Raw genomic sequence first — 23,078 nt, 5'->3', positions numbered from 1 at the left:
TTTTATGAAATAAAATATATTTTATACTGAATGATAATTTTGATAATAAATGATAACTGTCAAACTGAGTGACAGTGTGCACCGGGAGAGCCAGTCACCGGCAATGGACCCGTAAAAGCGGTCCAATGCTTGCGATCGATGGATCTGTACAGATCCACTGATCTTATTGTTTCTAAGTATAATGTGTATTAAAACCCGTTCCCGATACTTGTGTTATGTCTGGGAACGGTAACTATGACTCCCCCCCCCCCCCCATGTTCCATGTGACCAACAATGGACCAATAGCAGCGGTCCATTTCCGGCGATTAGTGGGTCTATTGATCCACCAATCACACTGCGTTTTCACCCAGGGGGGGGGGGGGGGGGGGGTGAAAAATAACAGACACAGGCTCTGATCTCTTAGTAGGTGAAGAGAAGTTGGAGAGTTCAGAGCCTGTATCGTGTTATGTACTCCACACAAAGTGAAATTTAGAATTAACCCCTCATTTTCAGCTTCCCTGTTCCCAGTGTGTGAACTCACCACCTCCGAGTGTATAAGGGAGATTTTTTTTTTCTTAATTTTTCATCATAATTCACAAAAAATAATAAATAGTTAGATTTAACTGTTAAGTAGTTGTCTAGCTAGTCTACGGCAATTCGGCGCATCAGTTGTCAGTGTCAATCCGTAGCATCTGTGCCAGTTAGTAAGCGTCAGTAAAGTAAGCGTCACTAAGTGTTCTAAATAAAAACCAACAAAAAAGTTTGTCAGTTTAAGGCCACATGGTGCGTCGGTGACGCAATTTTGTTGAGTTTGAATAGCACATGTGGTCAACTGCATGCGTTTTTTGTCTCTGTAATGCTGCAGTTCTGCTTTTTTGATGAATTGTGTAAAAAAAAAAAAAAATAATTACATTTGTAAAAATCTCACCTTTACTTTGCTAGAATTCCTGTGAAAAGCCTAAAGGGTTAAAACAAATTTCTGAATGCTGTTTTGAATACTTTGAGGGGTGAAGTTTATTATGGGGACTTTCTAATATAGAAGTCCCTCAAAGCCACTTCAGAACTGAACTGGTTCCTGAAAAATTAGCCTTTTGAAATTTTCTTGAAAATGTGAGAAATTGCTGCTAAAGTTATAAGCCTTTTAACATCATAGAAAAATAAAATGACGTTCAAAAAACTACGCAAACATATGTAAGTAGACATTTGGGAAATGTAAACTAGTAACTATTTTGTGTGGTATTACTATCTGTTTTAAAAGCAGATACATTTAAACGTAATTTTTGCAAATTTTCTCTAAATTTGTGTTTTTCATAAATATTGAATTTAAAAATCGACCAAATGTTTTCACTAACAAAGTACAAAACGTCACACGAAAACAACCTTAGGCTATGTTCACACGGAGTATTTTGGGGGAGGAATATCTGCCTCAAAATTCCGTTTGGAACTTTGAGGCAGATATTCCTCTCCCTGCACGCCGATTTTCGCGGCAATTATCGCGCCGTTTTTCGCCCGCGGCCATTGAGCGGCGCGGGCATAAAACAGCGAGATATACGCTTTCTCCTGCCTCCCATTGAAGTCAATGGGAGGTCAGAGGCGGAAGCGACCAAAGATAGGGCATGTCGCTTCTTTTTCCCGCGAGGCAGTTTTACTGCTCGCGGGAAAAAGACGCCGACGCCTCCCATTGAAATCAATGGGAGGCGTTCTCGGGCCGTTTCTGCCGAGTTTTGCGACGCGGTTTCCGCGTCAAAAAACTCGGCAAAATACCCCGTGTGAACATAGCCTCAATCCAAAAATCACTTGGATAGGTAAAGGGGTTAAATTTAAAGCACGAGTGCTCACTGAAGTGCTCATGAGCCTCTACTACAGAAACGCCAAAAGTCGTCGCTGTAGACTGGAGACCTGCAGCAAAAGACTGTGGGTGGTTCTGCAGGTGTTAAAAGGGATTATCCAGTTTACATTTTTAAACGCCTAATAGGGGATTCGGAGTTAATCCGCTATGACATTGCAGGGGAATTAAACATGTGCCACTGGGCTTCTAGGAATCCCAGCAGCAGGACCACCTGTGATCAGATTATCTTCAGTTGAACCAAAGCAAACAACCCATTAAAAGGGACGTGTCATGTTTTTTTTTTTGTTTTTTTTATATTCTGTTGCTTTTAATATAATGTAAACAAAAATGTTATTTATTTGTGTTGTCACTTTCTAATGTATTCATACTTTTACTTCTCTATGGGGCTGCCATTTTTTTTTCATCTCTGTGTCGATTAACGTCACATACAGAGATGGAATACGGCAGCACAATGCATAGGACTCAATGAACGGTAGCCGTTCATTGCTTCTGCTATCTGGCTCTGTACTGCGCAGACGGGAGATAGCAGGTGCCATTATGAAGACCAACTGCACTGCAGGTTACGGTGTGTGTCTCGGTCTGTCCCTCTCACAGACCCCCGCTGTCGTGAACCCTTGTCAGATGTAGTAGAGCGGTGTGTGTGTGTGCAGCAGAGCGTGTGTGTGTGTGTGTGTGTGCAGCAGAGCGTGTGTGTGTGTGTGTGTGCAGCAGAGCGTGTGTGTGTGTGTGTGTGTGTGTGCAGCAGAGCGTGTGTGTGCAGCAGAGCGTGTGTGTGTGTGTGTGTGTGTGTGTGCAGCAGAGCGTGTGTGTGTGTGTGTGTGTGTGTGCGTGTGTGTGCAGCAGAGCGTGTGTGTGTGCGTGTGTGTGCAGCAGAGCGTGTGTGTGTGTGTGTGTGTGTGTGCGTGCGCGCAGAGGAGCGGAGAGTGTGAGTGTGTGTGTGTGTGTGTGTGTGTGCGTGCGTGCGTGCGTGCAGCAGAGCGTGTGTGGGTGTGCGTGAAGTAGAGCGCTCTGCTGCCCACACACACTCACACACACTCTCCACTCTGCTGCGCACGCGCGCGCGCAGCTACACACGCGCGCGCAGCTACACACGCGCGCGCAGCTACACACGCGCGCGCAGCTACACACGCGCGCGCAGCTACACACGCGCGCGCAGCTACACACGCGCGCGCAGCTACACACGCGCGCGCAGCTACACACGCGCGCGCAGCTACACACGCGCGCGCAGCTACACACGCGCGCAGCTTCACACGCGCGCAGCTACACACGCGCGCAGCTACACACGCACCGCTACATACATACACCGCTCTGCTGCACGCGCACTCTGCACCGCTACATACATACACCGCTCTGCTGCACGCGCACACTCTGCGGAACGCGCACGCTCCGCTGCAAGCGTGTGTGTAGCAGTGCTGACTGTGTGTGTGTGTGTGTGTGTGTGTGTGTGTAGCAGTGCTGACTGTGTGTGTGTGTGTGTAGCAGTGCTGACTGTGTGTGTGTGTGTGTGTAGCAGTGCTATGTGTGTGTGTGTAGCAGTGCTGCGTGTAGCAGAGCGGCGTGTAGCAGAGCGGCGTATGCACGCGCGCCGCTTAGAATTCATAGCCGCTTATTAGCTGTTTTGAAGAATCAGCGCCACACACACACACACACACACACACACACACACACACACACACACACACACACACAAGTGTAATCAAGCATTTTTTTTTAATGCAGCTTTTGGCACTTAAAATGCGCAAAAAAACAACAAGTGTCAAATACACGCCGTTTGGACCGGTCAACTGAAAAGTCATTCACTTCACTTTCATCATTTTAAGGGTATGTTCACACGCAGTGTTCTCAGCCATTCTTCGTGCCGTAAACTTCCTGAAAAATGGCTGAAAAATCGGCAACAGAACGCCCACAAACATCTGCCCATTGGTTTAAATGGGAAAATAAGGCGTTCTGTTCCGATGGGGCGTTTCTTACATGGCCGTTTTCCGAAAACGGCACGTAAAAAAAGAGGCCCGCCAAGAAGAAGTGTATATCACTTCTTGGGACGTTTTTGGAGCAGTTTTTCATTGACTCTATAGAAAAACAGCTCCAAAAATGGCCGTAAAAAAACGCCACCAAAAACGCAAGTTTGATTAAAAAATGGCTGAAAATCAGGAGCTGTTTTCTCCTTGTTTAGTAAGCGTGTGAACATACCCTTAGCCTTTTGGTGTGTCCTATAGCTTCTGCCAGCTGCAGAATCACACCCAAAATGACAGCCGGACACTGCTTAGCTATTTGAAGACACCTTTTCCTGGCTTTTAGGGGGGGGGGGGGTGAGATTCCCTCCCACATTTATGGCAGCTGTGAGTCAGGTTGCTTTGCCTCATTCACCTTGCTGTAATTCTGGGAAGTGCTCCTCTGGTGGCCAACATAGGAAAACATGTCAAATTATTATTTCGTCTTTAATACTCTCCACCATGTGGAAGATAAAATAAAAACACAGCAAAAAACGTAAAAAATATAATAGAAATAAGTAACTTACTAAAAAAAAAAAAAAAAAAAAAAGGTGGTTTCATTCGCGACACATTCCCTTTAAATATCCGGCTAAATTACTACGTTAATTAGATAAAACCCTGCTATAACCTTGCAAGTTTTAATTGAGAATGCGTACTTTAGGAGTAGAAATACTTTACCTGTCCATCAAGGCATCTTCAAGAAGGGGTGTTACAGCATAGATATAATCCTTTCCCATTTCTCCAATGTACTCAAAAAGGAAGGACAAAGACTTTAAAACACCATTTTGGACATTTAATTCTGGCACTCTGTATTCATTCATCAGTGCAGGGAGAACCGTAAAAGGCGAGCATGTTTCAGCCACAATAGCAATAGCCACTGTGGTACATACTCTGTTTTGCCTTTCTTGTACTTTCAAGTTATTTAAAAGTGTTGCTAGAACATCATGTGGCCTAGGAAAAAAAATAAAACACATTCAGATAGGTTGCGTACATAGGAGTTGTTAGTACAGATAGAGTCTGTGTTATAATTGGACTGTGTGTTATAATTGGATGATTGAAATAAAAAAAAAAAAAAGACTCCTAGCCACCCAGTAAGTCCTACTATTGATTTTTTTGAAATTAATCTCAGAATTGCGTCCAGGGTGTTGAATGTTTCTTGACCATGGTGAAGGAGTCCACACCAGACAGCCTGTTCTTAATAGAAATCGGTCATGTATTTTCCTATTAAATGAGAGCATCTGTTCTGAATAGTCCAACGGACTGGGTATATGCAAATACCATGGCTAAATCGGCAGAGACCACATGACAAAATCTGCAGCACCTTAGAAAGAAGTCTCGAATGAAACAATGTGGTCCCTTACTTGGCCATAAGTTGATGGGCCTGCACTTCAAACTGTATGTAGATTTACATATGGATGTCCCCATATTTTGCTGGATTACTACTAGAGGTAGTCTTTTACTCTGTTCCATATATCCTCCCTGAAAACCTTTCCTGTGACAAGTTTAATGTATCTGTACTTTTGATTCAAAGCATAACTGACCACATTAGACAAAAGACAGAAGGAATACAAATGCAAGTTACCCAATAGCTTTAGCAATGTAGCCAAAAGTGTTCACAGTGGCTCTTCTGATGGCTTTCTTATGAGCCTTTAGCAACTCCAACAATTCAAAACAAATCCTCATCCATTCTCTTGCAGACACATATTCGGCTCCCCTAAGCAATACAAAAAAAGACCAAACATAAAAAAATATACAGTGAAACCTCTCCAAAATTACACCTTATCCAGAACAGCTTTCCTGTGACAAATTTTTAATTAAGAATTAAAATTATGCAATTATTTACAATGTCAAGCACAGACACACTATTTGTATAAAGATTTTTTTTGCAGAAACAATAGTGTAGTCGACTACGCTATTGTTTCCGCCCCAAAAAATGGAAACCAACTGCAACATAAGCAATACCATTGAAATCGATGGTAATGCAAACAGAAGCTATATGATTTGCGTTCATCGGTTCCTATGACAAAGGTCGAACTGAACCGATGAACGGAAGCCCAACGCGCATGTGAACAGGCCCTAACACTGACAATAGGAGGACTTTTAACCGTATCCAACAATACTACGCAAATAAAAGAAATAATCTCATTCATATGCAACCTGAATATAGTCTAAATATCTTCATAACCCTATATTTTATAGCATGACAACATTTTTTCATTTAGCCAATAGAAGTAAAAACTAAACAAAAAAATAAGGATTAATATGTACTGAAATGCAAAGCAGCAATTTCTGCAGTAAGCAAAGGGGTTGAATTTAAACATACCTGTCAGCAATGCGACCAACCAAATCAATACAATTCTCCTGTACTTTTTCATGCCTGTTTTTCAGAATGGGTGTAAGTCTTGGCAGTAAATCTTTTATAGGAGGAGTCATTTTGTGCATCCCTATTTGAGAAATAACCAAGCGTTTAGAAGAAAACTACTAACAAACATTTGTATACAAATGTTAAACTTATAATTACCTATGACATTAACAATTGCCTTTAGTGCTCCTAAAATGCTTCCAAGCACTTCAGGATACTCTTCTCCAAGATACTCATACAAAACGACACCTAAATGGCCCATTAATTTTTCCTAAATTGAGGAAAAGAAAAAAAGGATAAAAAGGTCAAAGTGCCGGGTCATTGTTTTGCAAAGTAAGGGAGTTTTTACATATGACAACCTACCTCCTGACACGTTTTCATGACTACTGCAGTACGAGAGATTAAATCTGCGGCCTGTTGTCTCACTTTAGCAGATTTGTTGTTTAAACGCCACAAGACTGTACCACATATCTGGGGTAGATATGGTTTTACTCTTTTTCCTAGAGCATTAACAACTGTACCAAAACCATTCAACATCACAGAGTCCTGGGGTAGATAAAAATATATATCACATTTTAACATGTACATATACAATTCCGTTTTAAATAGAAAAGGGCACATGTTACTTAAACATCAAGTGTTTGTAATCCATTATACAGATTATACTTAGAAATCTGCATAAAATGGCAAGTAACTATGTAAATATATATTATTGTGTTGTAATTATCCAGATTAACAGGTTCCCGACTGCTGGCCGTATTTATACGGCCAGCGGTCAGGGTCTCTGAAGTCCGCCGTATAGACTATTTACGGCGGCACTTCAGAGACTGTGCACGCGCGATCGCGTGCACACAGCTCTATGCCCTGGCTGTTGCTAACAGCCATGGGCACTGGGTAGAATGTCAGGGGCCAATCTTTTGGCCCCTGAACATGTGATCGCTGTGACAACCAATCACAGAGTCAGAGACCGCATCAGAGATGGCGTCCGAGATGGAACCTGTTTTAGGTAGTGACGATGACAGCGTCACTTCAGGTTCATCTTCAGGGGACGTTGTCCCTGATGCAGTTGCAACTGCAGAACATGAAAGCGCAGGGCCAAGTAGCGCTGTAGCACGGGACAGCCTGGTCCCTTCAGTCCAGGCTCTTGAATGGGCACCTGCCCCATCTTTTGGGCCTAGAATACACGGATTTACTGCCACTCCTGGCATAACCGTGGACAATACAAATTTTATCCAAATGGATTACTTCCATTTATTTATAACGGACGACATCCTAAATCAGATTGTCCACGAAACAAATTTATATGCCACGCAATATATAATATATAAGGCAGAAACCTTCATCCACCCATGCCAGAGATTGGACGCCCACCAATTTGCAGGAATTAAAAAAAAATTTGGGGCTCACCCTAAATATGGGTATTGTCAAAAAGCCCTCCATTAAGTCTTACTGGTCAACAAGACCCGCCCAAGCCACCCCAGTATATTCTGCAGTAATGCCCAGGTCTCGTTATGAGACAATAATGAGGTTCCTCCACTTCAATGACAACGCACAGGCCCCCCCCCAAGTACCGATGCAAACCGGGATCAGTTGTTCAAAATAAGACCACTGATAAATTCCCTGAATAATTTATTTCTGCAACTCTACACCCCTGAGCAGAATGTAAGCGTGGACGAATCCCTCCTCAACTTTCATGGCAGACTTAGCTTTCGCCAATATCTACCTTCCAAAAGGGCAAGATATGGCGTTAAGCTTTATAAATTGTGCGAAAGCGGGTCAGGATATACCACCGCCTTCAGGATTTATGAAGGGCGGGACCGCACAATAAATGTTCCTGGATGCCCCCCTGATCTTTCCACCAGCAGTAAGATCGTGTGGGAGATAATGCAGCCTCTGCTTCACAAGGGGTACCACCTGTACTGTGATCATTTTTATTCCAGTGTGCCCCTGTTTAGGCATTGGCATGCTGCAAGGACTGGGGCATGTGGTACCATGCGCAAAAACCGAATTGGTTTTCCACAGCAATTAGTGGGGAAGCGCATGGTAAAGGGGGACTCCTGTGCTTATGCATCTGAAGAATTGCTGGCGGTCAAGATCAGGGATCGCAAAGATGTGTATGTGCTAAGCACAATTCATACCGCAGGAACAGAGGCAGTGAGGGAAAGGGGGGCAACATCGGACAAGCACAAACCAGGGAGCGTGTCCGAATATAACAAGTACATGGGGGGGTGGATTTAAGCGACCAGGTTTTACAGTCCTATTTAGTAAAACGCAAAACTAAAACCTGGTACAAAAAAGTGGCCATTTATTTGTTACAGGTGGCCATCCACAATTCATTTGTGCTCTACAAAAAAAATTATTGAAGGCCTCATTTTTGATGTTCAGGACACCCGAGAATGCCCCCAGTCTGAGGATGTCACACGACTGACTGAAAGACACTTCATCAGTCGGATTCCCCCAACACCAACCAGAAGCAACCCCCAGAAAAAGTGACGCGTCTGCAGAAAAGACAGGCACCGCAAAGATTCCCGATATTTCTGTCCCTCATAACCAGACCTGTGCATTGAGCCATGTTTTAAAATAAAACCACACTGTTCTGAATTATTAGATTTTAGTTAATTCGTTGAAAATATATTTGCCCTACATTACGTTTTTATTTTTCCCCTGATTTTACTCCAAGGGTGAGGGAGGGAATGGGTGGGGGGTGGATGTCATGTTTGATGTTTTCCAAAGTTCATCTGCTGGAGAGTTCCATTTGCATAAACCTGCAATTTCTTATTTTAGAAAACCCCAAAAAATAAATTCCCATTATACCCCTAGATGAATATTTTGGGATTTCTGCTTCAAGAGCAGATATTTTGGAAGTGTTATAGAAACTCTGTTGAGTTTTGTAAAATCAGCTTTGAAAAAAAGCGATTTGTGAAATAAGCTTCTTCTATCGTCCGCCCTCCTACATCTCTATGTGATAATAAGGCCCACATATTTGGTATCCCCATGCACGGGAGAAGTGGAAGAATGTGAAAGGAGATTAACTTTGGCCGTTGTCTATGCAGTGTGTGAAAAATGCTGGTATAAACGGACGCATTTGCTAAAAAAGCGCTGATTTTATTTTGTTCCATCTTATTCAAGAAACTTTCAGAAGAAAACTGGACTTGCTAAAAATATGATAAACCCCTTGAAGGAAACCTTGTGGGGTCCACTTGTGTGAATGAAGTCATTTATGGGGTCTTTCTAATGTTTCAGCAGCATTACGCCCCCAGAAAACAGTATGCGGCTATAAAATCAAATGCAGAATTCCTGGACCGAAAAGGCCAAAAAGCCTCCTTTTATGCCAAGCCCTGGCACATGCCCGCACAGTGAATAAGGCACACATATTTGGTATCCCCATGCACGGGAGAAGTGGAAGAATGTGAAAGGAGATTCATTTTGTCCGTGGTCCATACCGTGTGTGAAAAATGCTAGCATAAACTGACGCAATTGCTAAATTCTTGAATTTTTTTCCAATTTTGCCCACTTTAGAGAAAAAAATCAAAATGATATATACTGACAAATGCCACTAAAACAAAGCCCTATCTGTCCTTTAAAAAGAGTGTAAAATTCAAAAGATGAACTTTATTCACCTGCAGAGTTATAGTCATCTAAAGCGCATAGCAAAATTGTGAAATTTGCTCTGGTCATTTAGCTGTAAAACAGCCTAGTCCTTAAAGAGGCTCTGTCACCAGATTTTGCAACCCCTATCTGCTATTGCAGCAGATAGGCGCTGCAATGTAGATTACAGTAACGTTTTTATTTTTTTAAAACGAGCATTTTTGGCCAAGTTATGACCATTTTTGTAATTATGCAAATGAGGCTTGCAAAAGTCCAAGTGGGTGTGTTTAAAAGTAAAAGTCCAAGTAGGCGTGTATTATGTGCGTACATCGGGGCGTTTTTAATACTTTCACTAGCTGGGCGCTCTGAAGAGAAGTAACATCCTCTTCTCTTCAGAACGCCCAGCTTCTGACAGTGCAGATCTCGACGTCACTCACAGGTCCTGCATCGTGACGGCCACATCGGCACCAGAGGCTACAGTTGATTCTGCAGCAGCATCAGCGTTTGCAGGTAAGATCGACTTACCTGCAAACGCTGATGCTGCTGCAGAATCAACTGTAGCCTCTGGTGCCGTCACGATGCAGGACCTGTGAGTGACGTCACAGATCTGCACTGTCAGAAGCTGGGCGTTCTGAAGAGAAGAGGATGTTACTTCTCTTCAGAGCGCCCAGCTAGTAAAAGTATTAAAAACGCCCCGATGTACGCACATAATACACGCCCACTTGGACTTTTACTTTTAAACACACCCACTTGGATTTTTGCAAGCCTCATTTGCATAACTACAAAAATGGTCATAACTTGGCCAAAAATGCTCGTTTTTTAAAAATGAAAACGTTACTGTAATCTACATTGCAGCGCCTATCTGCTGCAATAGCAGATAGGGGTTGCAAAATCTGGTGACAGAGCCTCTTTAACCGGTTAAAGGTCCCCTTAACGTCTACCCGCACGAGGAAGTAACTGTATGTCGTTGCGGGAGGTTACTTCCCGCACGAGGACGTACAGTTACTGAATCGTTCCCGGTGTACACAGCCGGTGGCTGTGTGAGCTGGGAACCGGGATAGATGCTGTCCCTGACAGCTAACACTCCCGAGTCACCGGCAACGGACCCCGATTAGCGGTCCGATGCCGGCGATCGATGGATTTGTACAGATCCACCGATCACATTGCTATAACGGTAAAAAGTTTTTAAAACCGTTCCCGGGACTCATAGTTAAGTCCGTGAACGGTTACAAAGCTCCACCTACCTTCCCCCATGTCCCATGTGTCCGGCAATGGACTGCTGCTATTGGTCCATTGCCGGCGAGAGCTGTGATTGGTGGGTCTGTTCAGACCCACCAATCACAGTGCGTTTTGTTGCAGGGCGGTTGAAAAAAACAGGATACAGGCCCTGATCTCTTAATTGGTGTTTAGTAGTTGGAGAGATCAGAGCTTCTATCGTGTAGTCAGTGAAAATAGAGAATAACCCCTAATTTTCACTTCCCCTGTTCCCCACCGCCTCCCAGTGTATAAGGGAGATATTTTTTCTCTTTTTTGATCACAAATAATAATTTGATTTAGTTCGTAGGTAGTTGCTAGTCTATGTCAATTCGTCGCGTCAGTTAGTCAGTGTCAGTGTCCGTTGTCAGTCTGCGTCAATCCATTACTGTCAGTCGCATCACTTGTCAGTGTCAGTTAGTCAGTGTCCGCTGTCAGTTAGTCAGCGTCAGATAGTCAGCGTCAATCCATTACTTTCAGTCGCGTCACTTGTCAGTGTCAGTCAGCGTCAATACGTAGCGTCCGAGTCAGTCAGCCTCAGTGTCCGTTAGTAAGTTTTACTAAGTGCTATAAAACAAAAAAATCTTTGTTAGACTTTGTTACAGTTCTGTGAGCTATGTGTGTGTAAACACTACATATACATATATACACACATACATACACACACACACACACACACACACACACACACACACACACATATATAGACACACACATACACCCAAAATGGCAGCGAGACTTTACACCGCTGAAGAGGCGTATGCAATGATCGCGTCCGATACGGACTCCGCGAGTGGTGAGGAACCACAGTTCATTCTCTCATCCTCCTCCTCCAGTGACAGTGAGGAACCTCCTCGTTGTCGCAGGAGGGTTAGTGCCCAGGTTCTGCCTGACCCTGAAACTGCAGATCTGCCTGACCCTGGTACAGTCAGCAGTGATTGGTCAACCCCAACCAATTACACCCTCCAAATCCCAGAATTTACTGCTGCGGCAGGCATTCACGTACAGACAGAAGGGCTGCCTATTATTGGATTTTTCAAATTGTTCTTCACAGACAATTTGTTCCAGCTCATGGTTGATCAAACCAACATTTACACCCAGCAGTTTATTTCTGAACACCCCAATGCCTTTCATGCCCAGGCCAATCGGTGGAAACCGACTAATTGTGAAGAAATGCACAAGTATTGGGGGTTAGTCCTCAACATGGGTCTCACTAAAAAGCCCGAAGTGAGATCCTACTGGTACACGGACATTCTGTATCATTGTCCGCTGTACCGCAATACAATGACCAGACCCCGCTTTGAGGCCCTCCATAAATTTCTTCACTTTAGTGACAATTCCCAATGCCCCCTGCAGATGACCTAAACTTTATAAAATTAGGCCCCTCATTAATATTTCATCCCAAAATTTATCAGCAGTCTACACCCCTCAAAAAGAAATCTCTATAGATGAATCCCTGGTGCACCTCAAGGGCAGGCTGAAGTTTCGCCAGTATTTGCCAAATAAGCGCGCCAGGAACGGGATAAAAATGTACAAGCTGTGTGAATCGGACACCGGATACACGCACGCTTTCCGGATTTATGAGGGGAAGAACAGGACAATACAGCACCCAAATTGTCCCCCCGTCCTGTCCACAACAGGGAAGATAGTGTGGGACCTCCTGCACCCACTGCTTGATCAGGGGTACAACTTGTACTTTGACAACTGGTACACAAATGTACCCCTGTTCAAATGTCTAAAAGACCAAAAAACAATGGCATGTGGGACAGTGCGAAAAAAATCAGAGGCACGTTCCCAAAACCCTCATCAGCCAATCCCTGCAAATTGGCGAAAGCAGGGCATTGCTACAGGATGGGATCCTGTGTCTCAAATTTAGAGACAAAAAAGAGGTCTGTATGCAGACATCAATACACGATGCCAGCAGCACCCCTGTCCCCACACGTGGATTTACATCATCCACGATGAAGCCTGTGTGCATTCAGGCATACAATAAATTCATGGGGGGGTTGACCTGAATGATAAGGTGTTGAAACCATATAGTGCCATGAGAAAGTGTAAAATCTGGTACTAGAAACTGGCAGTGTACGTTGTCCAGCTGGCACTATATAACTCCTTTTTAATTTTAAGGAAAGCTTTGTAAAAATGAAAAAAAAATAAAATAAATCTATGTTTTTTCAGAAAAAAAAGTCGATTTTCATCTTCACAGACTAATTCCACTAAATTCTGCAAAAAACCGTGGGGACAAAATGCTAGCTATATCCCTTTAAAAATCCCTTGAGGGGTGTAGTTTTCAAAACAGGGTCACTTTTGGGGGGTTTCCACCACAACACATCTTCAAACCTGACATGGTGCCTAAAATATATTCTAAAAAAAAAAAAGGAGGCCCTGAAATCCACAAGGTGCTCCTTTGCTTCTGAGGCTGGTGCCTCAGTCCATTAGCGCTCTAGGGCCACATGTGGGATATTTCTAAAAACTGCAGAATCTGGGCAATAAATATTGAGTTGCATTTCTTGGGTAAAACCTTCTGTGTTACAGAAAAAAATGTATTAGAAATGAATTTCGGGAAAAAAATAAAAATTTGTAAATTTCACCTGTACGTTGCTTTAATTTCTGTGAAACGCCTAAAGGGTTAATAAACTTTCTGAATGCTGTTTTGAATACTTTGAGGGGTGCAGTTTTAAAAATGGGGCATTTTATTGGCACTTTCTAATATATAAGGCCCTCAAAGCCGCTTCAGAACTAAACTGGTCACTGAAAAAATAGGCTTTTGAAATTTTCGTGAAAGTGGGAGAAATTGCTGCTAAAGTTCTAAGCCTTGTAACGTCCTAGAGAAATAAAAGGACGTTCAAAAAATGATGCAAACATAAAGTAGACATATGGGATATGTTAACTAGTAACTATTTTGTGTAGTATTATCTGTTTTACAAGTAGATAAATTTAAAAAACTGCTAATCTTTACAAATTTTCTGTAAATTTTGGAGTTTTTCACAAATAAATATTGACTTTATCAACCGAATTTTTTCACTAACTTAAAGTACAATATGTCACGAGAAAACAATCTCAGAATCGCTTGGATAGGTAAAAGCATTCCGGAGTTATTACCACATAAAGTGACACATGTCAGATTTGAAAAAATCATCTGTGTCCACAAGGCCAAAACAGGCTGTGTCCTAAAGGGGTTAAATGGGCCATTATAGGCCGTGAAAATAAGCGCCGACCAACAAGACAGTTCGTTGATGGGCACTTGTTTGCACCTATCATAAGGGAGCAATAATTGGTTACGTATGGGGATGAGCAATCGTTAATACGCATAGTTCGTCCCCATACATTTCCATAATGTTGGCAGCACATCTCCCTGTTTACACAGGGAGATGAGCTGCAGACAATGATTATTTTTTATGCTGCATAAAAGAGCAGATCAGCCGATGAATACGCATTTGCTCATTCATCGGCTGATCGTTGCCATATTCACACAGGGTAACGATCGGGAACGTATATATGAATGCTCGTTTGGCCGATTAATGGCCCGTGTAAAAGGCCCTTTACAGTCTGGGTCACAGTCCAGAACTGTAGTTCACAATTCTGTCAATTCCCAGCGTGAAAATCATCAGAGCAAACTGAACATGCAGGGTATGCAGAAGCTTGCAACTCTGGAGTAGAATATATAGGTTGTAGTTCAATAATGAAACATTAACAAAATTGCTTAAGATTTTACGTAGATAAACGAAATGGGGGAAATTTATCAAAATTGTAATGGCAGTTTTTTGGTAAAGAAAAGTTGCAAAAGGGACCAAGTGTCACATTTAGCAACGCAGTGTCGCAATTTGGCCTTTCGCGCAGTCACAATATGGCCTTTTTACGCCGTCCTCAACACTTGTGAAAGGGGGTGTGGCTACACAAACCACAGCAGGTTCACAGCAGCCCAACAAATTTATCCCAGAAAACTGTCAAATTGTAGTGGAAATCGACGCCAGCTCATAGCATAGATTTCCATCTATGGGTCGTAGAACGGTAGAGGTACTTCGTGCCACTAGGTGTCTCCCTTCCTGTAATCTGCAGTCCACCCCTAGTTGTCATGCAAATTCCAACTCTAGTTGGAAGTGGGGGTGTGTGTCTTTGCTAAAGCTAGATTCCTGCACTAATAGCCTGCAAGACTCAGCAAATAGCAAGTTCATCGCTCCTGTGATATATCGTAGTAGTGCGCTCTAATGTTTTCATTGCAGTAGCTGCGTGTGTCTGTGTGCTTTCTTATAGCTATTTTTCATGTTAGCAAGCCAGCGTTCTTGTTTCCTAATCTATTTCAAATATACTTTCCTCTTTCTCTCCAGTGTACCGTTCTTATAATCTGCTTTACCACCACTTGACTATTGCTTGCGATGTCCCTGCATTCTCTTGACTCCTTATGAACATTGCCCGGTTTGCTGCAAGTATCTCTCAATAATAACTAAAAAGCTGCAGGTAAGTGCTAACTCTGGGCTCTAACGTTGCAGTCAAAACTGCGCCTTTTTGCAGCGGTTCATGTCAAAACAAGCATTTTGATTGAGATTCAGAAACAAGAACACTAGTTTGCTGAAATAGAAAATATAAATAAAGTAGACAGATGCACAAGCAGCTACTGCTCTATAATGTAGACTGACTACTGAACTTGTTATTGAAAACTCAAGTATACTTTAAGGTGGAGCAGAATAAAAATAAAAGGAACAGGTCTGGTCAATGCTGACAAAAATGACAACAGCCTCTGTCAGCAATTACATTGAGGGAAAACAGACCGCTATCAATAGTGCTGGTGTTCTGCAGTGTGATTAGAGAGAATATGACATTTCCTGCAGTTCTTAAAGGTCAATATCAACTGCCCATATAGTCTTGGAGGTCATATTGGAAAGCACACTGTTCTAGAAGCACAAAGCATTCAAACAGTTATCAATATATCAGTTTAAACAATGAAATACACACTTCAGTAGTCTGCTCCTGGAATGCATAAAGAATTCCATCAATCAACTGTTCTTCCAACTTATGGTCTATATCTGCAGCTCCAAGATTTCCCATAATTTTCTCAATCGTTTCCATGACCATTTTTCGGTATTGTTCTGCTTCGTCTTTTAGGTCATCAACGATTCGAGAAATAATTTCTGCAGCTCCAACTTTGTTTGCAAGTTCAACTGTGGTGTCCACCAACTACAAATGGGAGGGGAGGAAAAAAAACAAAACAAAACAATCACCAAAAAATACCAATATTTTAAGGACAAAATGGTAAGGCTCTGTTTACACTGCTATTGTCCTCCATTTAACATATACTCTGGAAAAATATCCTAGCGTATACATTAAACGGAGGAGTTGCCGGATGCCCAACAGTGGCATCCATCACCCATAGGCTATACGTCATGAACCCGCATGAGCCTTTTCACAACATATCCGTTAAATTTATATCATTATAGCTTATGGGTGACTTTTGGCAATGTTGGGAGTCCGTCACAGACTCTGCTTAATGTGTACGGCGGGGGACGTAACACTGTGAACGGTATCACTTGAGTTTCCTGATGAAGCAGGATGGCATCCCTGCCCAAACAGCACATCCCGGATAGACTCCCTGCCCAAAAAGTATCTCCGGCTATCGGAAGCAGCAGTGACGTAGTTACCCCAAGCAGAGATAAGCAGACAAGGACTCTGGCTGCCTTGAAGATCCTGAAGGATAGATGGCCCACCATGCGCAAGCAGGAACAAAGCCTGCAGCCTTTAATAGGGGCCAACTAGCCCCCTTCCAAATCTTCAAAGCAACCTTTTTTGAGTGGGAAGCACAGGGGACTGAACAATGGTATAGAGGGTGCTGGAACTCTGTCACTCCCTACAAGATCTTTAAAGCAGCCAGGGTCCCGGCTGGTAATGTCTGCTTGTGAAAGATACGTCACTGGAACCTCCCTGGGAATAGTCCCAGTGACTTAACTCTCCAAACTCTGTCCGGAACTTCCCCGTACCAAGGTAAGCAGCCGGAGAATCCGGCTGCTCTGAAGGACTTGCTTTCGTGGAGTGGATGTGCGAGGTATCCCTAGTGATAAATATCCATATAGGGACAGTTATGTCACTGGAGACATCCGATGTATGCTTAACACAGGCCACTGACGGAAGCATACAGAAGCCTCCTTTACTCATTGGCTTTTATGGTCTCTGTTAAACTTTTTTTTTTACTGGATGCCTCTGGATACAAAGAAGAGTAGTCGGCTATGCTATTCTATCCAGCAAAACAATATATACTGCCCTATAAAGGCCAAAACGAAATTCTTTAGGCCTTTGTTCATATAATGGGAGCCAATTTTACATATGGACCGAAAGCTTATCCGATGTATACCGTATTTATCAGACTATAAGACGCAGTTTTTAGCAAGAATAAATCTTGCCATTTCGCTGTTCCTGGCAGTTTAAAGGGCTTGTGCCATAAAACACATGTATCCCCTATCCGCCGGATAGGGAATACATGTGTGATGAATAAGGAGAACGGGGACCGAAAGTTACCAAGAGCGCTGCATGAGAAGATGTGACTTCCGCGTTCTGTGTCCGGTAGCTTCATAGATATCAATGGGATTCTTCTGCGCATGCGCAAGCGGCTCTCCATTGATCTTTATGGAGCTGCGGACCAGATAAGCCGGACACAGAACCAGGACGTTCAGGCTTCTCATGTAGCGCTTTGGGTGACTTTCGCTCCCCTGTTCTCCTTATTGCTGGGGGTCCAAGCGGTCAGATCCCCAGCGATCTCACATGTAGCCCCTATCCTGTGTATAGGGGATAAATGTGTTTTATGTCAAACCCCTTTAACTAGTTAAATACCGTGGTCAATAGCGACCGCTGCATTTATGGGGTTTTTCTATGAAGGACATTTATGACATATCCACAGGATATGTCATAAATGTCAGATAGATGCAGGTCCCACCTCTGGTACCCGCACCTATCTCTAGAACGGGGCCCCCTAAACCCCGTTCTAGCTTTCTGTGCTCTCCCAGCCACCTGAATGCATGTAGAGTTACTGAAACAGCGTAACTCGCGGAACTACGCCGTTTCCGTAACTCCCATAGAACTAAACAGTAGTTATGGAAACAGCTAGCTTGCATGCTACTCTGCTTCCGTAACTGCCATTCACTACTATGGGAGTTAGGGAAGCAGCGTAGTTACGTTGTTTCAGTAACTCCACATGTAACCAAGTGGCCGCTGGTTCAAGTCCCCTAGGGGAACTAATAAAATGTGTAAAAAAAAATAAAAAATGTTACATAAATTTTCAGAAATGTAAAAAAAAATATTAAAAAGTACAAAAAACAAAAAAAACTTTTCCCTTTTTCCCCCAAGCACAATGTTAAAAACAAAATAATTTGGTATCGCTGTGTCCGTAAAAGTCAGATCTTTTACAATATACCATTATTTAACTCGCATGGTGAGTTTAAAAATGTAAAACATCAAGATAGTTTTTTGGTCACCTTAGTGCTTAAAATATGAAATAAAATAAAAAAAGTGATAAAAAAAATCATATGTACCAAAAAATGGTGGCAATAAAACTACAGCTCGTCCCGCAAAAAATAAGCCCTCACACCGCTCAATCGATGAAAAAAATATAAAAAAATGTTGGCTATGTGGTGAAACAGAATAAATTATTTTTTAACAAATAATTTTTTCCCTATTTTCTGTTGTCTAAAACCTGGGTGCGTCTTATGGCCAGGCGCGCCTTATGGCCAGGCGCGTCTTATGGCCAGGCGCGTCTTATGGCCAGGTGCGTCTTATAGTCCGAAAAATACAGTATATTAAAACGTACAGGGAAAGGCAGTGTGAACAGGACAATGGGGAAGGAAGGTTTATAAAAACAACCAAAACACTTGTCTACTTACCTGTCTGTAGTTTCTTCTGTCCAGAGCCATTCTATGTTGCCAGAAGTGCTTGAAAAATGGGGGAAGAATTTCTGTCTTTATGTAATTTGCTTCTACTCCATCAGTACCACAGCACTGCTTCACAACCTGCGAAACAATTACTTTTATTAAATACCTCTGAAAAGGTAAAAGCAGCAACAAAAATAAAACAAAACGGATACCTTCAGAACTATTTTCTTCATTTCTTCATCGGGAGATTGAAATTCTCGGATTAAAATCAACATCACTTCTCTAGTATAGTAGTTTGCATACTCAGCATCCATAAGGGGAATAAGGTATCCAATAGCCTTTAAGAATGCAGCAAGACCCTGCGATTCACAAAAACAAAAACTTACAGCCAGTCTGTCTGCAGTGCAATCAGAAGAAAAATGTATTCAATTTCACAAGTACCTTTCCTCTGTGCTGTCGAATACCTTTCCAGAGAGGCTTCAGCACAGAATCGAATGATTCAATACCGTAAGGAGTTGCTGCTTCCGCTAAAGCTGCGATAGCCAAAGCACTGATTGTCCGAACTTTCTGTTGCTCATCAACCAATCCTTAGAAAGAAAAAAACCATGTAGATGACATAAAACAAACAACTGTAAGGCACCATGTACACAAACTTATTTTTTTCCTCCCGAAAATACTGGTATAAATACGGGACCTTTGTCACACGTATTCGACCCGTATTCCACCAGTATTTACGGACCCGTGCCCGTAAATACAGGTCCGTTGTCACCAGTATTCACGGACCCGTTTTCTCTGCACTAATCGGTAGCCCCTTCTCTCTATCAGTGCTGGATAGAGAGAAGGGGCACCCCTTTCGGGCAGAGTTTCCGCAGCGATTGAAAGTAAAAAGTTCAAACGTACCCCAGCCGTAGTCTTGCTGGCGCTTCCCTCTTTTGACATCCAGTCCGACCTCCCTTGATGACGCAGCAGTCCATGTGACCGCTGCAGCCTGTGATGGGTCTGTGATTGGCTGCAGCAGTCAAATGGGATGAAACGTCATCCCGGGAGGCCAGACTAGAGGAAGAAGCAGGATTCTGACGGCATCACTGATGTGAAAGCAGAAGTAAATGACCTCTCAAATAATATCCAAAATAAACATTATAAAAAAAATAAATCTTATACATCTGGATAATAGGATTTTTGTACTCACCGTAAATTATTATTATTGTATTCATTGGGGGACAGTACCATGGGTAATAGACCCTTGCCAATAGGAGGCTGACACTAAGCAGGCTAGTCTTGGTTTTGCACAGGCACTCCATGCCCTTCCCACAGACACTGGTTTAATAAGATTGTATAAAAATAAAAAGGAGAAGACAAAAAACTAATATATTTAAGGTCCCAGGAAAAATTACCAACAGAATCATCAGAACTACAGGTCCCGTGCCTGGACTAAACCAAAACAAGAGGGCAAGATCTGTGTACCCCAATAAATACAAAGAGAAAATAGGATATTTTGAGTACTCGCCATAAAATTTTACAGCGAGTACAAAAATCCAATTTTCTTGTTTATAGCATTAGGGGTATTCAGCACCATGGAACGTCCCTAAAGCAGTACCAGGTAGAAGCCATGCAGACCTAGGCAACTGAAACTTGATAGCTGACCACCCAGGAAGCACCAACCGCCCAAGTATAATGGGCAGTGGGCAGGAGGTATGATGCTAATACCCATGACCTTATAGTGCGACATAGGCGATTTGTTCTGTTTGGTTATATATTTGGTTACTTGTTCACTTTAATATAAATGGAATAAATGTATAAGAAATTCTGCACCTTACTGTGTAACCAGCAATTGGCTGCTATGTATATGTTATATATATATATGACTATAATTACTGTTAAAAGGTACACTGTATATGCCATATCATGTTTAGTACGGTTATACACTGTCCATTTGCTGTGATACTTTATATGTGATATTTTGAATAAACAAATTAAAAAAGTATAATGGGCAGTGATCCGAAGCGGAAGAACTTTACCCTTGGACCGATCAGTCTGATTTGAGAAGACGGATTTAAACGCGCAATGGTGCCCTTAGGCACTGCCATACTCTTGTGTGGCCCTTCAGGAATGACAAAATTGATTCAAAGCGACAAAATGACTCAGTCGAGCCAGATAGCTGTGGACTGCTCTCACCATGTCAAGGTAATGCAAAACATGCTCCTTTGAATTAGATAGGGAGGAGCAGAAGGAAGGAACAACAATCTTTTCAGTGATATGGAAGGCCAAGACGAATTTAGGAGAAAGGATGGGACAGGCCGGAATACCACCTTATTATAGATGACAAAAACAAGGAAGACCTGAAGGACAGGGCAGCCAGTTCCGGAATCAGTCTAATGGAAACGACTGCTACAAGGAAGCAGCTTTCCAGGAAAGGTGACACAGTGAAACGTCCATCAAGGGTTAAAAAAAAAAAGAAGCAAACTGAAGAGCCCCCAGGACTAAAATCGAGATCCCAGGGCGTAGTGGGATGCCTAAATGAGGGAGCCGGATGCCACCTCTTGCAGGAAAATCTTCCCTTGAGAGAAAAGGGCTAAGGATCAATGAAAAAAATAATCCAAGTCCCAGATCAAGGCCTGAACGCAGGTAGGACAAGCTTATAGGTGTGGAACAAACCATCGGATGGAAACTACGCTGTTCACACCAGGAGAAATAACCACCCACACGTAAGATCTTCAGACCAGCCAGAGTATTCTGCTGCTTTCAAAGCAGAAAGAGTCCCCAGCTGCTTTTGACCTCTGCCCAGGGAAACTACGTCACTGGAGCTTCCCTGGGGTAGCCCCAGTGTCGTAAAAGTCCCTAATGACGTAGCTTCCCTGTTTTTCTGCATATCCACCTTAAAGAAATGTCGTGTGCCACGTATGGTGGTATACCTTAACTAATTGAGGTCTCCTAGCCTTCAATATGGCCTGGATGACTGGCTCGGAGAGACACCAGGTCCTAAGAACATAGGCTTCAACAGCCACACCTTTAAAAGTATTTGATGTAAAGCGGGGTGGAATAGCAGGCCTTGGTAAAGGAAGTCTGGTCAAGTAAGAAGGCGCCAAAGTCCGGCGAGGCCAATTTGGCAACACCAGGATTGTGAGAACATCTTCTCTGGATTCCCTTGAGCACTCTGGACAAGAGATACAAGAGGGAGAACTGGTCTCAAGAGTGTCCAGTGCATCAACCGCCATGGCCTTGGGCTCTCCCATCCTGGCCACGAAGGTTTAAACGTTATGGCAAAGACGAGACGCAAAGAGATCCAAGTCTGGGGTGCCTAATTGTTGCAAATGTGATGGAATATGTCTAAGTGAAAAGATGTAGGTTCCTCAAATCGAGATAGGTGGAGACAGTTCAGATTGGCAACTGCCGACAAGTTGCCTGTCTGGTTCCTGACTTGGTGACTTTGTAGAAGGAGAGTCCAACGGGAGAGTATTAGCAAGATTTCCCTCAATTCCAGGAGGTTAATCTGAAAGGAAGACTCTTCAGTCGATCAAATTCCCTGAACTGTGGGGAGACCAAAAAAAACGCACCGCACATAGTGTCAGCCTCCTAGTGGCAAGGGCCTATATTCTATGGTGCTGTGTCCCCAATTATATAAATGGCATGTGGGTAATGCTGATCAGAAATGCAAACTGAAGCGCTGACCAATCACAAATGACTGTTACAAAATCAGGTTAAAGAACTATTGGGTGCACTTTTTTTTACACTTCAAGTGGGAGAACAACATTAATATTTTGATTTCTGGTTTTGGGTCTCTGTAAGCTGTAAGTGAGAAAAGGTAGAAACATCATAGTCAAAATTGTTGTTGAGTGCATGGGGAGCTGCTGCAAAAAATTAACAAATCTTACCATGTTCAATAATTTCCACCAAACTTCTCAGATGTGGCAAAATGGCACATCCCATAAGAATGGCAATTTGCTGCACGATCTTAATTCCAGTGTGACGTGCCTGCCATGACTTCTTACTCTTACAGACTGCTTTTAAGAAAGGGAGCAATGAGGGAATGCCCAGGGCAGAGGCAACAACTGCAAAAGCTCTGGCAGTTGTATTACGGACATATTCATCCATATTATCTATATCTGGTCTCATGGTTGAAATCATTGTAGCCAAACCAGCAGCCTAAAAAAAAAAAAAATTCTCAAGATTAAGACTTTCACAAGGGAACTCCGCACAAAAAA

The 23,078-nt window shown here is 42.8% G+C and overlaps 1 protein-coding gene across 1 annotated transcript in view; it reads right to left on the bottom strand.

Moving 5' to 3' along the window:
• SF3B1 (splicing factor 3b subunit 1) overlaps positions 1 to 23,078 on the bottom strand; it is a 250,717-nt gene that overhangs the window by 4,124 nt on the left and 223,515 nt on the right. Inside the window, exons 14-23 of the mRNA XM_075830013.1 lie at positions 22,749 to 23,019; positions 19,318 to 19,463; positions 19,089 to 19,235; positions 18,889 to 19,014; positions 15,977 to 16,198; positions 6,545 to 6,727; positions 6,341 to 6,452; positions 6,143 to 6,263; positions 5,402 to 5,533; positions 4,498 to 4,770 (exon numbers count right to left, since the gene is read on the bottom strand). Coding sequence (XP_075686128.1) covers positions 4,498 to 4,770; positions 5,402 to 5,533; positions 6,143 to 6,263; positions 6,341 to 6,452; positions 6,545 to 6,727; positions 15,977 to 16,198; positions 18,889 to 19,014; positions 19,089 to 19,235; positions 19,318 to 19,463; positions 22,749 to 23,019 — 1,733 coding nt within the window. The remainder of the gene's footprint in view (positions 1 to 4,497; positions 4,771 to 5,401; positions 5,534 to 6,142; positions 6,264 to 6,340; positions 6,453 to 6,544; positions 6,728 to 15,976; positions 16,199 to 18,888; positions 19,015 to 19,088; positions 19,236 to 19,317; positions 19,464 to 22,748; positions 23,020 to 23,078) is intronic.

This window comes from Rhinoderma darwinii, chromosome 6 (genome assembly GCF_050947455.1).
Source record: "Rhinoderma darwinii isolate aRhiDar2 chromosome 6, aRhiDar2.hap1, whole genome shotgun sequence".
NCBI classification, from domain to species: Eukaryota; Metazoa; Chordata; class Amphibia; order Anura; family Rhinodermatidae; genus Rhinoderma; species Rhinoderma darwinii.
This window is presented reverse-complemented; position numbering and strand designations above follow the sequence as displayed.